This window comes from Diabrotica virgifera, chromosome 9 (genome assembly GCF_917563875.1).
Source record: "Diabrotica virgifera virgifera chromosome 9, PGI_DIABVI_V3a".
Classification (NCBI taxonomy): Eukaryota; Metazoa; Arthropoda; class Insecta; order Coleoptera; family Chrysomelidae; genus Diabrotica; species Diabrotica virgifera.
In genome coordinates this window covers 62798086-62812803 of record NC_065451.1, presented here as the reverse complement: position 1 = coordinate 62812803, position 14718 = coordinate 62798086, and the positions used below count along the sequence as shown (strand labels likewise).

Below are 14718 nucleotides of genomic sequence, written 5' to 3'. Positions count from 1 at the left end.
AACATAGCCCTATATTCCGATCCGGAGGTCATTTCTCGCTACTACCGCCTACTGCGATAACGATCATGGCAAGACCCACGTCACTACTGTGGCGTCCGCCTAGGCATAGTCTCACCTCACATACGGTGCATATTTTGCCAAGCCAGCTAATGCTAGTTCAATACGCTAGCAGCAGCTGTTGAGCCATGGTTAGTTCAATTCGCTAGCCACGACTGATTTAATCATTCTCCTGGCTCGCCTTAAATATGCTCTTGCTGTCACTACTCCTTCGATTTCCCCCAGCGGCGCTATGAGCCAACACGGATGCTCCTCCGGCCATCTCTGGTAATACAGCTCATCGCTTGTCGTGGCATCACATCGTTACACCGTGTAAAGTCCGGAGGAGCATCCGTGTTGGCGAATAGCTCCGCTGGGGGAAATCGAAGGAGTAGTGGCAGCAAGAGCATATTTAAGGCGAGCCAGGAGAATGATAAGATCAGTCGTGGCTAGCGAATTGAACTAACCATGGCTCAATAGCAGCTGCTAGCGTATTGAACTAGCATTAGCTGGCTTGGCAAAAGATGCACCGTATGTGAGGTGGGACTATACCTAGGCGGACGCCACAGTAGTGACGTGGGTCTTGCCATGATCGTTATCGCAGTAGGCGGTAGTAGCGAGGAATGATCTCCGGATCGGAATATAGGGCTATGTTGATTTAACATAGCGAGATTGTTATTGTGTATAAATATACTCTTTATCGTATTATTTTAATGTTGCTATTATGATCGGATAACTGTAATAAAGTTTAATATTGTTTTTCCTTTGCAGAAGACGGAATTATATTTGATTTTATTTATTTTAAACTGTATATAATTATCTTTAATATATTTACTTTATTTTTAACTTGTGTTTTACTGAGTCTGTCGTCTTGAAAGAGCTACCCGTTACTTATTACTTACATAGAAGCCGATTTCTAAAGAAAACGAAAGAGTTGCGCTTCTTTCATAGATCTGTCAGCAACTTTCGACACATTCTGACGAGAAGGAATGATTTTTAAACTTTTACGCACTATTCTTTGCAAGTTCACCGCCAGATTAATAGAAAATATGATGACCGACAGACCATTTTTTAGTAATGATAGAATTAGAAATAAGCACCCCCAGAAAACCCAGATCGCCACAAGGCTCGGTACTCGGTACAAATATCAACAAAGTTTAGCTATGTTGATGACTGGACTTGGTTAACACAAACAAAATCAGTAGAAGAAGTCGAAGAGATTATGACGGACGACACAGAAGTTCTGAGAAGTTACTTTAAAAAAAGATAGACTTTGATCCAATGTCTATAAAAAAAGAAGTAACCTGTTTACACCTAAATAACAATTTGGCTTCAAAAACACTTAACCTTCACTTTGATAATACATGAATCAACCACAATAAACATCCAAAATACCTAGACTTAACATCGAACAGAACGTTAAGCTTTAGATATCTAACATTTAAGTACAGTTGCCTAGAAGCTAAAAACCAGAAATACATCATTCAAAAGCCCTGCGGTACAACATGGGGGCATTGGCATCTACACTTAGATCTTCAGGCTTAGCTCTTGTTTATTATGTAGCTATATATTGCGCACCAATATAGATCAAGATTGCTCACGTTCAAAAGATTGATGCCAAGCTAAATAACACCACGAGAATAACCGCTGGAGTACTAAAATACGGGTCTAGGACGTTTCATCGCCGCCGTTTCGATGCCGCCAGTTCGATGCCGATGCCGGCCGATTCATCGCCAGTCAATTAATCGCTATCTGATATATTTCCGAATTTTCGACAGTTACAATTATTAGTTATTTTTAGTATTAATTAGGGATTCTAGGAAATGCGAGATATGACGGCGATGAAATGGACTGGCGATGAACCGGCGGCATCGAAACGGCCGGCGATGAACCGGCGGCATCGAAACGTCCCATTCCGCTAAAATACATATCAACCCATTAAGATTAAGTATCTAGGGGTAACTTTGGATTCGAAACTCAATTGGAACAATCATATTATCAATATAACCAATGCCGCTAAGCGACTTTTCTGGAACTGCAGACGAGTGGTATAGTCCAGTCGTGTTAGGCGAATAACAGGCCTAACCTTGCATTAGGAGCTGCCCCAAATTTTATTTTTTTAATCTTTAGGGGGGGTCAATAGTAGTGTAAATTTAAAATCTCGACTGAATTCCGCCATTGCGTTAGCCGCCATCTTGATTTTAAACGAGAACAGTTTTTGCTCAATATCTCCGCCATTTTTAACTTTTCTACAAAAAGTATAACAACCAATATTGTTGAAAATGTAATTTTCTATCATTTCTATTTTTACAATTTTTTCGTGCCATCGATATTTTCCGAGTTATAGCGAAAAATAGTGACAGTTATATATAAATAGAGCATAATTATTGAATTATCTCGTTTATTGTTAGTTTTACGACAAAAATGTTTCTATACAAAAATAGAGAGAATTAAATTAAACACAATTTTAGTTTACTTCATTTTTTTGCTAAAGTTAATATTTAAGGTAGTATGTATGCGATAATGGCGCGAGCGTAAGACCTGATTGATTTTGTAGCAATTGTTTTTGTTCAATATCTACGCCATTTTCAACTTAAATTGTTCCAAATATGATTTCCTACAATTTCTTTTTAACAATTTTTTTCATGCGGTTGATATTTTCCGAGTTAAGTGGGAAAATAGTAAAAAGTGATGGGGGGAGCATAATTACTGAATTAAATCTTTTTTCCGAGCTGCCCCAAATTTTATAATTCTATCTTTTAGGGGAGATCAATAGTAGTGTAAATTTAAAATCTCGACTGAATTCCGCGGTTGCATTAGCCGCCATATTGTTTCTAAAGGGGAAATGTTGTTGCTTAATATCTTCGCCATTTTCAACTTTTCGACAAAAACGGTAGGAACTAAAATTACTGCAAACGCAATTTCCTACAATTTATTTTCCACAATTTTTTTATGCGATCAATATTCTCCGAGTTAAGGAGGAAAATAGTGGAAGCGGAGGGGAAGCATAATTATTGAATTGTCTGATTTATTATTAACTTTACGACATAATTGTACATAAACATAAATAAAGAGAATTATATTTTATACAATTTTTGAAACTTCCAATGAAACACCAAGCAAACTAAGTACATAAAGGACATAAATAATAACTTATATGCATTAAGTTTACTTAATTTTATTAACTAGCGGGTTTTATTGGTTAAATTTGTCTGTCAATAATTAAGTTTCATGCCAGCTAACATATTTTAATAATTCAACAATTTTTTTAAAATTTTGGACCCTGTTGGGGGGAATTTTCCCACCCCCCTCTTAGACCCGCCACTGGTTCTCTCGAAAATTGAAGTAAATCGTAATTGCAACAATTTCAGTCCTTACACTTTTGTCGAAAAGTTGAAAATGGGGAAGGTAGTGAACAAAAACAATTGCTTTAAAATCAATCGGGTCTTACGCTCGCGCTTTTACCGCATACGTACTACCTTAAATATTGATTTTAACAAAAATATAAAAGAGATGAAAATTGTACAAAATTTAATTCTATTCATTTTTGTATAGGTTAAAATTTGTTGTAAAAGTAATAATAAACGATATAATTCAATAAATCAATATTGATGCTTTAACTGTCACTGTTTTTCCCCATAACTCGGAAAATATGAACCGCACGAAAAAAATTATATTAAACGAAATTATAGAAAATCGCATTTTCAACAATTTCAGTCTGTATATTTTTTGTCGAAAAGTTGAAAATGGCGGAGATATTGAGCAAAAACGGTTCTCGTTTAAAATAAAGATGGCGGCTAACGCAAATTCAGTCGAGATTTTAAATTTATACTACTATTGGCACCCCCTAAAGATTAGAAAAAGAAAATTTGGGGCAGCTCCTAATGCAAGGTCAAATGGTATCCCGACTGGGCTAGTAGGTAAAACCTGGGGATTGAAACCAAAGGTAATCTGTTGGTTATACCGATCAGTGATAGGACCGACAGTAACTTCTGGTTCAGTACTCTGGTGGAGGAAGACGGCATTGCAATCTTGTGTGACCACTCTCACCACCCTACCAAAACAAGCACTTCTAAATATAACAGAAGCCTTGAATAGTACGGGAAGCCTTCATTAGAGGCTATCAGAGGTCTACTTCCACTGAAATTATATATTTCGGCAGTAGCCTTTATGACCATCCGAGACTCAAATCAAACAATACTTGGAGGCCGAATTATGTATTGAGTAGCCACACAAACACTACTGATGAACTCAGTTATGATGACACCAGAACTAATCTTCACTAAGGAGATTAACACAATTATACCATCAAGAGAACAAAAGGTTCCAAATATAACCGGGGACTTAATATGGTTCCCTGATGGATCTAAAACTGCCCATGGTACTGGATCAGGGGTCTTTGGCCGAACATGCAACTATAATAAATCTTACAGCCTAAGTCAACATACAACGATGTTCCAGGCTGAAGTTTCTACTTTGGTGGCCTGCATTGATGAAATCATTGATGGAAACCCTAAAGCTAAGACAATCAACATTTACACAGATAGCCATTCGGCTATTTTGGCTGTAAAGAACTCTCTCACCAAATCAAAACTGGTGAGAAACTGCAAAGATCTCCTCAACAACATGGCAAAAGACAATAAAGTGTCCTTAATATGGGTGCCGGGTCATGAAGGGATGCATGGGAACGAACGAGCAGATATGTTAGCGAAACAAGGCTCGAGAGAAACTTTTGAAGGCACAGACCTTTCTGTGGCACCACTAAAGATGCTCTGAAAAACGAAGTTCAAAAATTGCTGATAAAGAATCATCAAAAGAATAATGGAGAACCACTCAAGAGCAAATCCAGACTAAAAAAATAATCAAGAATATTGATAAAAAACTTTCGAAAACTTGATTAACCTAAAAAAACCAGGATCAAAACGGTCACTGAAATGGTGACTGGACATTGCCGTTTAAGAAATCACATATACAAACTAGGTAAGGTGAATGAACCAAGAGCGAAATTAAAGAAGAGGATGCCAAACACATACTACGCCATTTCAGTGTGCTGGGTGATGTAAGGCAGGAATTTCCTGGTCAAATGAGGTTTGAACCAGAAGAGATCCTAAAACTACCAATAAAAAAACTGTTAGCTTTCGTTGAGGCCACATAACTTTTTAGAGCTTAAGGAGAAGAACAGGGTGTGGTACGAAGGTCTTATGACGAAGTGCCAGAGACTATCGAGTCTCGCCTGAGTTAGGAAGAAGAAGAATCTTGATGTCTGTCTAAATAAGATATGATTGAGTACTTTTGTGTGTGTTCTAATAAGTGTGTTATCATCATCATAAAAGTCAACATTTTGAGGAAACATTTCTCTCTACTGTTTACTTGTATTTCTTATGTTTCTTTCTGATGAAGAAAAGCAAGCACTGTCTAAAAATTAATTACTAAATGTTCAGATTATAAAAATTTAAATGTATTGATTACCTGTTTGAGTTTCATCTGCAGGAATTACGGATGGTTCCGTAGATGTTTCCTTTACATCTTGAGCAAACATTTCCCTCCAGTTTTTCTTTGTTTTTCTTGTTCGGCTTTCTGGCCAGGAAAACCACGTTGAATCTTAAAATTAATTATATTTTTTATTATATTAATCTACTATCAAGGATTATTATCAGGATAGTGAATCATCAAATAGACCGTAGGAAACACAAAGGAAAATTCTAAATTATTGATTTCCTCCTTCCCTAATTATTTTACATCAAAAGTCATTAGAAAGTATTTGTAGAGAATTAAAATCTCTATGAAAAACGAATGTTAGATTCATTACATGTTCTACAAATTAAACACATATTCCAAAATTGTACAAAAATATATAATACATTTGCCAGAGTATTATTAGTCCCACCATGAGAGATTTGACCTCTAAAAATCATATGAACTAGGTGAATTTTGCTGAGAATATCAATTTTGCAATCACAAAAAGATGCAACAAAGTTTGCTGCTCTTACCTCGGGGCTTCTCCCTAAAACCCACATAAATCTTAAAAAAAATTGCAAAAATTCGCTCAATTTTTATTTATTTAACAGCTGTAAAGGAACTGACTTCATTTCCGACAAAATGCAAACATTGGATACGAAAGCTGATCTTTTCATCTTTAAAACGCATTTTGTTTTTTGAAGTGAAAAGTTTTTTAGGGACGTTGTGCGATTTTTTAATAGGGGAAAAGCATTAAATTCGCTACCGTCATCGCGACCGTCATCGCTTATGCCACAGCATAGGAGAATTCCTCCTATACTGAATTTATGCTATATTATGTGTATGTATATATAAATTGTGTAGAGGTACTTAAATTTAAAATAAATGTAAAACCTATTTAGGATGGGAAAAAAGGATTTATTTTGGGACCGTCATCGCGACCGTCATCTCTTTGGCGAAATAAATTTTGTACGTGTCTATAGTATATGTATATATACATAAATTGTATACAAGTACTTAAATTTAGAAAAATATAGAACCTATTTTTGGATGGGGAAAACGAATTTATTTCGAGACCGTCATCGCGACCGTCGTCTCTTCGGCGAAATAAATTTTGTACGTATATTTATTATGTGTATGTATATATAAATTGTGTAGAAGTATTTAAATTTAAAATAAATGTAAAAAATGGGGAAAGGATTCATTTCGCGACTGTCATCGCTTCTACGAAATAAATTTTGTACGTATATTTAGTGTAGGAAACAAAGGTTGAACCTTGCAAAATGGACACAAGTCCGGTTTTATTTTTTTTTCTGGTATATCAAGGGGTGCTTATTATAAGACTAACTTTTTCTGAAAAAATTTCGCCCCGGAACCTCCCTTTTCACCCCTTTAAAGGGGGTAATTTGTGGTTTTTGCGGAACGTAGCCCTTCCTGTAACTTTTACAAAAAATTTCTTTTATAGAAATATGAAGAGGACTATATTTTCTACGATTTATTTCCAACACCATCTCTCTATCATCCACCGTTTAGCGGGGGTGGCGCCCTAAAGTTGACAAGTTTTTAAAAAAGATGTTTTAAAAAAAAATATATTTTTCCCTAACTGTAACGGAAATTAAGAAGAAATCCTGCGGCAATTATTCACAAATAATTGACTGATTTTTTGGTATAGGTTTTACTTAAGGATAATTGCCCTTTTTTTAATTACAGAGTGTTACATTTTAAAAAACCTCTTTTTATACCATCTGAACCGTTTATGCTAGAGTAAAAAGACTTTCAGCGATTACCCATGTACTGGTGCTATTTACAAATTTGTATAGTGCACCCCCATTTTTTCCCCGGAACCACCCCAAAAAAAAAAGAAGAATTAATAAATAAATTGATTTTCTTGGAATCCTTCACACACAATGCCCTTTATTAATATGCTTCATACATCATTTTGTGGACGTTATTATTACCCATGCATGGACACCAAAAGCAATTTCCTAGTGCAACCCCTTAAGCAAAAAAAAAATAAATAAAATGGGGGGTTGAAAATTTTTTTTTGTTTTTTGCTTCTTGATCCATATGGGCATATGCTTCATCCATAGTGCTTTTCAAAAATATATATGGTTATTGCAACATCTCTGCGAAAACCACCCCTATCCTTGAAAATGTACTGCAGAAACTACCCCTATCCCTTGGCGAGCATGTTTTTACGATTTTCTCATTACCTATGTATTATTTTTAAACAAAACTTATACAAGGTTAAAGACCACTATTTACTCTAAAAATTATGTCCTATTCATTTTTTCGTATAAGCAACGGTTACGGCACAGTGGCGCCGTAAACCTCATATATGCTTTGGCGGGCTCCAGTTTTTGTTTTTTTTTTCGTCATCTGTTCGTTTTATTGATAAAGTACTTATGCAAAATAAAACAACACAGTGTAACCTACAAATTATGACTTATGCACATTTTACATTCTTTGCTCCCCAAAGCCACAGTGGTGGCCCAAAATAAATTTTTGCATATTTTCGCCACCTACATGCATTTTATTGAATTAATGCTACCTTAACAGCACAATATTTACCCTTAGGTGGTCGCTACGCAGTGGCGGATCCAGGGAGGGGTGATGGGGGTGAACACCTCCCCCCCTCTCAAACCAAGTCATATTATATTTAAAGATTATAAAAATATTCATTTATTTTTATAGAAATTTAACCAATTGGCACCCCCCTCTTAACGATGCTGGATCCGCTACTGTCGCTAAAGCATAAAAAGTCATTCTTATAAAAATAATATTAATATTATATAAGTATTTCTATAAAAAAAAATGAATATTTTTATAATCTTCAAATATAATATCACTTGGTTTGGGAGGGGTGGGGGTGATCGCCCCCATCACCCCTCCCTGGATCCGCCGCTGCTTAGCGACCACTTAGGGGTGAATATTGTGCTATTAAGGTAGCATTAACGCAATAAAATGCGTGTAGGTGGCGAAAATATGAAAAAATTTATTTTGGGCCACCACTGTAGCTTTGGGGAGCAAAGAATGTAAAATGTGCATAGGTCATGATTTGTAGGTTACACTGTGTTGTTTTATTTTACATAAGTACTTTATCAATAAAACAAACAGATGACGAAAAAATAAACAAAAACTGGAGCCCGTCAAAGCATATATGAGGTTTACGGCGCCACTGTGCCGTAACGGTTGCTTAAACGAAAAAAATGAATAAGACCTAATTTTTAGAGTAAATAGTGGTCTTTAACCTTGTATAAGTTTTGTTTAAAAAAAATGAATAGGTAATGAGAAAATCGTAAAAACATGCTGGATAAGGTATAGGGGTAGTTTCTGCAGTATATTTTCAAGGATAGGGGTGGTTTGCGCAGGGATGTTGCAATAACCATATATATTTTTGAAAAGCACTATTGATGAAGCATATGCCCATATGGATCAAAAAGTAAAAAACAAAAAAAAAATTTTAACCCCCCATTTTATTTATTGTTTTTGGCTACAAGGGTTGCACTAGGAAATCGCGTTTAGTGTCCATGCATGGGTAATAATAACTTGCACAAAATGATATATGAAGCATATTAATGAAGGGCATTGTGTGTGAAGGATTCCAAGAAAATCACTTTATTTATTAATTCTTCTTCTTTTTTGGGTGGTTCCGGGGAAAAAATGGGGGTGCATTATACAAATTTGTAAATAACACCAGTACATGGGTAATCGCTGAAAGTCTTTTTACTTTAGCATAAATGGTTCAGATGGTATAAAAAGGGGTTTTTTAAAATGTAACACCCTGTAATTAAAAAAAGGGCAATTACCCTTAAGTGAAACCTATACGAAAAAATCAATCATATATTTGTGAATAATCTCCGTAGCATTTCTTTTTAATTTCCTTTACAGTTAGCGAAAAATATATTTTTTCTAAAAACATCTTTTTTAAAAACTTGTCAACTTTGGGGCGCCACCATTGCTAAACGGTGGATGATAGAGAGATGCTGTCGGAAATAAATCGTAGAAAATATAGTCCTCTTCATATTTCTATAAAAGAAATTTTTTGTAAAAGGTACAGGAAGGGCTACGTTCTGCAAAAACCATAAATTACCCCCTTTAAAGGGGTGAAAAGGGGGGTTCCGGGGCGAAATTTTTTCAGAAAAAGTTAGTCTGATAATAAGCACCCCTTGATATGCCAGAAAAAAAATAAAACCGGACTTGTGTCCATTTTGCAAAGTTCAACCTCTGTTTCCTACACTAATTATTCTATTGGGGAAATCTATTGAATTAGCGACCGTCATCGCGGCCATCATCGCTTTGGGGAAATAAATTTTTGAAGTGAAAACTTCTTTAGGGACACTATTTAGATGCGGAAAAAGTATTGAATTAGCGGCCGTTATCGCGACCGTCACCGCTTCTGCGAAATAAATTTTTGAAATTAAAACTTCTTTAGGGACGTTGTGCATATTTTATATGACGAAAATCTATTGAATTAGCGACCGTCATTGCGACCATCATCGCTTCGGCGGAATAAATAATTTCTGAGTAAAAACTCCTTTAGGGACGTTGTGCACTATTTAGATGGGGAAAATATATTGAATTAGCGACCGTCATCGCTTCGGCGAAATAAATTTTTAAAAGTGAAAACTTCTTGAGGGACGTTGTGCACTTTTTAGATGGGGAAGATAGAGTTGAACTCTATCTACAACTGAATTCAACAAAGAATTGAACATTATCAAACAAATTGCATTTAACAATGGTTATGACCCAGACATCATCCACAAACTTCAACAAAAAAGAGAACTTAAGTTACTTCAACAATCCGCTTTCTCATCATCTTCCACAACTACTCCAATTTATGCCTTCTTACCGTTTAACAACTTCAAATTACCTGAAAGATAATCAAACAAATAATTTCTAAATCTTTTGACAACATCAAAATCTCATTTAAAGTCAATAACACCCTCAACAATAGCTTAACTAACACCAAAGACCCTATCCATTACATGAGCCGTAGTGGGGTATACAGACTCTCTTGTTCAGACTGCAATGCTACCTACATTGGTAGAACTTACAGATCCCTTTCCACCCGATCGGCAGAACACAGTAAGAGAGATACCACTTCAGCCTTTTCACACCATTTAAAAGTCAATAAACATGAACATTTAAGATGAACATTTAAGATTCCTGATGGTGTCCAGTTGATACACAATATTCAACAAAAAAATACACTCCGTTTAGACTTATACGAGGATTTGGAAATTGTCAAGGACCTTAACAAAAGTCCCAACTGTGTCAATCGACAAACATCCCTTAACCGCAATTTTGTCCCCATTCACCGTCAATTATTCTCATAATTCCTATTACTTTGCTATAACTTTCTCTTCTTCTATCCTATCCGCTATCTTCTTTAACCTATTCACCCCTTTTCAACTATCTTCTTCGTTCCCTCACTGTTTCCAAACTCCTTTACACACACTAATCATTACTAACCACATGAACCCCTCTTAATCAAAACCCAATTAATTCACCCTATCATCTTCTCACTGTTCTTTCATTTCATTTCTTTATTCAGTTCAACCCTCATACCCAATTTTTCTCTCAATCCTTCTCTTTCCCTCATTTCACCTAGGCTTTGACCCTACATCACATTCCTTTCCTTTTTATCTTACCTCCGCACCTAAAATTCCATCACTTTATTTCAGACCTCACATTTAAACTCAGTCATTATTGCAATTAAATTATAACAATATTCACTCTCTTAGTTTCGTTTTTCTAATTCTATTTTATTCATTACACCTGTTTTCTATATTAATTTAATCTTAATTTTATTTTGTATCAACTGGGCTCACCTATAATCCTACAATTATTTATCTTCAATTTTACATATTTACCATTTTGTCACAAGAATTTTCTCAATTTTATAAAAAATGTTTCATAATAATTGCATTCCTTTAATCATACATTTCCTACTATCAGATTGACTATATATCTCCAATTTATTTATTTTTAACTTTTTCACCTACATTCAAATAAAAATTTCCCTTCTACATATACAACCCCCAATACAATATTATTATACATTATGTTGCTGACATAGTAATTTATTTGTATAATAATATCCCAATTCAAAATTTAAAAATTTTCTTCTATCTCACCACCTTCTTATTCATTTTTATTTCTATCATTACTACTAATCATCTCACTTTCTTCATCTTGATTAATTTGATCAGTTTAATTTTATTTTATATAGTCAATTTGTAGTTACAGTTAAAAATAATTTTTATTTTGTAAAACACATTAAAAAAAAAACAATAAATTTAAATAACAGACATTTTTAGATATTAAAATCTTTACCGTATCATCGTTTTGGATCATGACTTTTGTTTTAAATTCTTTTGAAAATTGACTACCTTCTTCCTCAACTGTCAATGTCACATCAAGCATTTCCTTAAAACCTTTGATACTTGGTAGTCATCGTTGACCTAAGACGGTTGATTGGGTCCTCGGGTAGAGTATCACCATGTTTCCAGAGGTTATATCCATGAACATCGGCGTTTAGCCTTTACATTTACCATTGTTTGGTTCTGGGGCTATTTTGCAAGTATTCAAGTAAGTAATCATAACCACACTTTTTTAACTTTCAAAATTTCAACCATCTTTTCAATTTTGATAGTGGGATTACTTATTTGATTTTAGATTCACTGATGATGGACCGATAGGTTCGAAAACGTTCTGATGAACACATTTTTATTCAATCCATTGGGATTTTTAAAAATTTTTAGTAAATATACCTTTTACATAGAAGTGGTTTTACTTCATTTTCCAGTTTGTTTAATTATAAAACTGTTCTACGAAGGGTCCACAGCACGCATAGTCCACGAAGGCAAGTTAACAGAACAAATAGATATTGGTACAGTAGTAAGGCAAGGCTGTGTGCTCTCTCCAACCTTATTCCTGATACTAATCGACTGGATCATGTCTAAGGCTACTAGTAGTAATAAGACTAAAATAAGATGGAATGTTTTTAACCAACTTGAGGACTTGAAATTTGCAGATGACATATGCCTTTTAACAGAAAAAAGACAACACATGCAACGCAAAACTGAAAAAGTAGAAGAGACAGGGAAGAAAGTCGGACTTAACATAAACGTCCTAAAAACTAAGATAATGAAAATAAATACACCAAATGAAATGGGAATATCACTGGGAGGCACGGAATTAGAAACGGTAGAGAAATTTAACTATTTGGGTAGTATTTTGAACAACAAAGGAGGGACGGAGGAGGACGTAAAACGGAGAATAGGAATAGCTCAAAACGCATTCAATATGCTAAGGAAAATGTGGTCTTCACGTCAGATGACAAGTAAAACCAAGATAAGATTATTCAACAGCAACGTGAAGACTGTGTTATTATACGGAGCAGAAACTTGGAAAGTGTCAAGAAAATGTATCGGACAGATGCAAGTGTTTATTAATAAATGCCTAAGGAAGATTCTTAACATTTACTGGCCAAACCGCATATCAAACCCAGAATTATGGACAAGAACTAACCAGGTACCTATATCTAAGACAATATGCAAAAGGAAATGGAGTTGGATGGGGCACACACTAAGAAGACCCGATACAGACATAGCGAGGCAAGCCCTAGAATACACACCACATGGCAAGAGAAGACCAAGTAGTCCCGTAGAAACGTGGAAAAGAAGTGTGGACAAAGAAATTAATGCTATTGGGAAAACCTGGGCAGAAATAAAGATTAGTGCAAAGAATAGGACAGAATGGAAGAAGACAGTTGACGCCCTATGCTCCGCATGGAGTGAAGAGGAATAAGTAAGTAAGTAAATTACTCACAAATGAATAACCATTTTCAATTTCGTTGCAAAACGAAAATACAGCCGAACCATATTCCAGTCCAATCAGAGAGTGCGGCAAGCACCTCTACCGGTTTCGAAACTTATTAGTCTCTCATCAGGAGGCACATATGCTGCCCTCCCTGATCCAACCAAAACAAACCCCAGCGTGCAGTCCCGAATTGCAACGAACGAAATGGCATAGATGCCCTAGCGGCAACTGCTAGCAAAAGACTAAGTTTTCACTCTAATGGCATATAACATATCCCACCAGAGAAGGTTCCCATTGTTTTCATTCTGGTGGGATATGTTATATGCCATTAGAGTGAAAACTTAGTCTTTTTTAAATTACTCACCTTCATCATTTTGTTCGTAAATGTTTGCTTGTGGCAATTCCATTGGTATGTTTTCATCATAAACGTTTATCCAATCTCTGTATCTTTTTACATTGTCTTTCTTTGACCATGGAAAAGTATCAATTTCTGTCGATCTGCGTCCTTTATTAAAGTCAGATTGATCTGTGTAAATACTTGATAGCTTATATTTATGATTTGTTGCAGCATCTGCTAGTACATTTTGTGTGTAATATCTTCTCTTCTTTGGAATTGAGTTTACGTAGAATTTTGCAAACTTTGGCCTAAAAAACGTCCATGAGGATTGGATTGCTGAAATTCCCTATATTTCTTTTTCCTCTTTAATTGTCTTAATGATCGTGGATGCCTCTTTTCCCTTATTATAACATGTTTTGGTTCACGATTCTTTTCCATCAACTCCATTTCATTCCATACGTTCGATATTTGTGGTACCTCAGTTTCAGCAAAAGCAACATTTTCTGTCAAAGGTATTTGGTCAAAGTATATGGGTACTTCCCTTTTTTTCCTTCTACGATCGGATGAATAAATTCCGTCAAGTATATTTTGAAGTTCGTTGACAAGTTGCAGATCTTTTTCTAAATCCTCTAAATGATCGCTTTCTAAATTACGTTTCAAATGAGTAGATGTGAAGTTCATTATCTGAAAAAATATTGATATTAAAAACAAAAGAGGTTACTAAAAGAAATAATACAATATAGTTATTATACACATTATACAAAATAATTATAAGGTTCATCTGTTGTGTCTTGGGTCTGAGAAACCAACATAAATAATTGTTTTTGCCTTGAAATAGTTAATAGTGAGTTCTGATGAAGAGAATTCTTCTTCTTCTTCTCGTGTCGTCTTCTAATTAAGGTTGGTGCTCACTTCTTTAAACGCTTCCATATCTTTTGCAATATAAAATATCTATTCTACACTGAGGTTTAAATGACGAATTACAAGTAGTAAATCAAGTTAGAGGGAAGATGCAGGGCCGCGTTTAGGTCAATTGACGCCCTAGGCAATTCTCTAGTAGC

The 14718-nt window shown here is 35.1% G+C and overlaps 1 protein-coding gene across 3 annotated transcripts in view; it reads right to left on the bottom strand.

The window, feature by feature from the left end:
• LOC114325177 (serine-rich adhesin for platelets-like) overlaps positions 1 to 14218 on the bottom strand; it is a 116008-nt gene extending 101790 nt beyond the window's left edge. Inside the window, exons 1-2 of one of the 3 annotated variants that reach the window (XM_028273168.2) lie at positions 13685 to 14218; positions 5506 to 5637 (exon numbers count right to left, since the gene is read on the bottom strand). In XM_028273168.2, the coding sequence (XP_028128969.2) occupies positions 5506 to 5637; positions 13685 to 13727 (175 nt within the window). In that variant the 5' untranslated portion in view covers positions 13728 to 14218. The remainder of the gene's footprint in view (positions 1 to 5505; positions 5638 to 13684) is intronic. The other 2 variants (XM_050662922.1, XM_050662921.1) reach the window with 2 other exon arrangements.
• Positions 14219 to 14718: the final 500 nt, after the last annotated feature.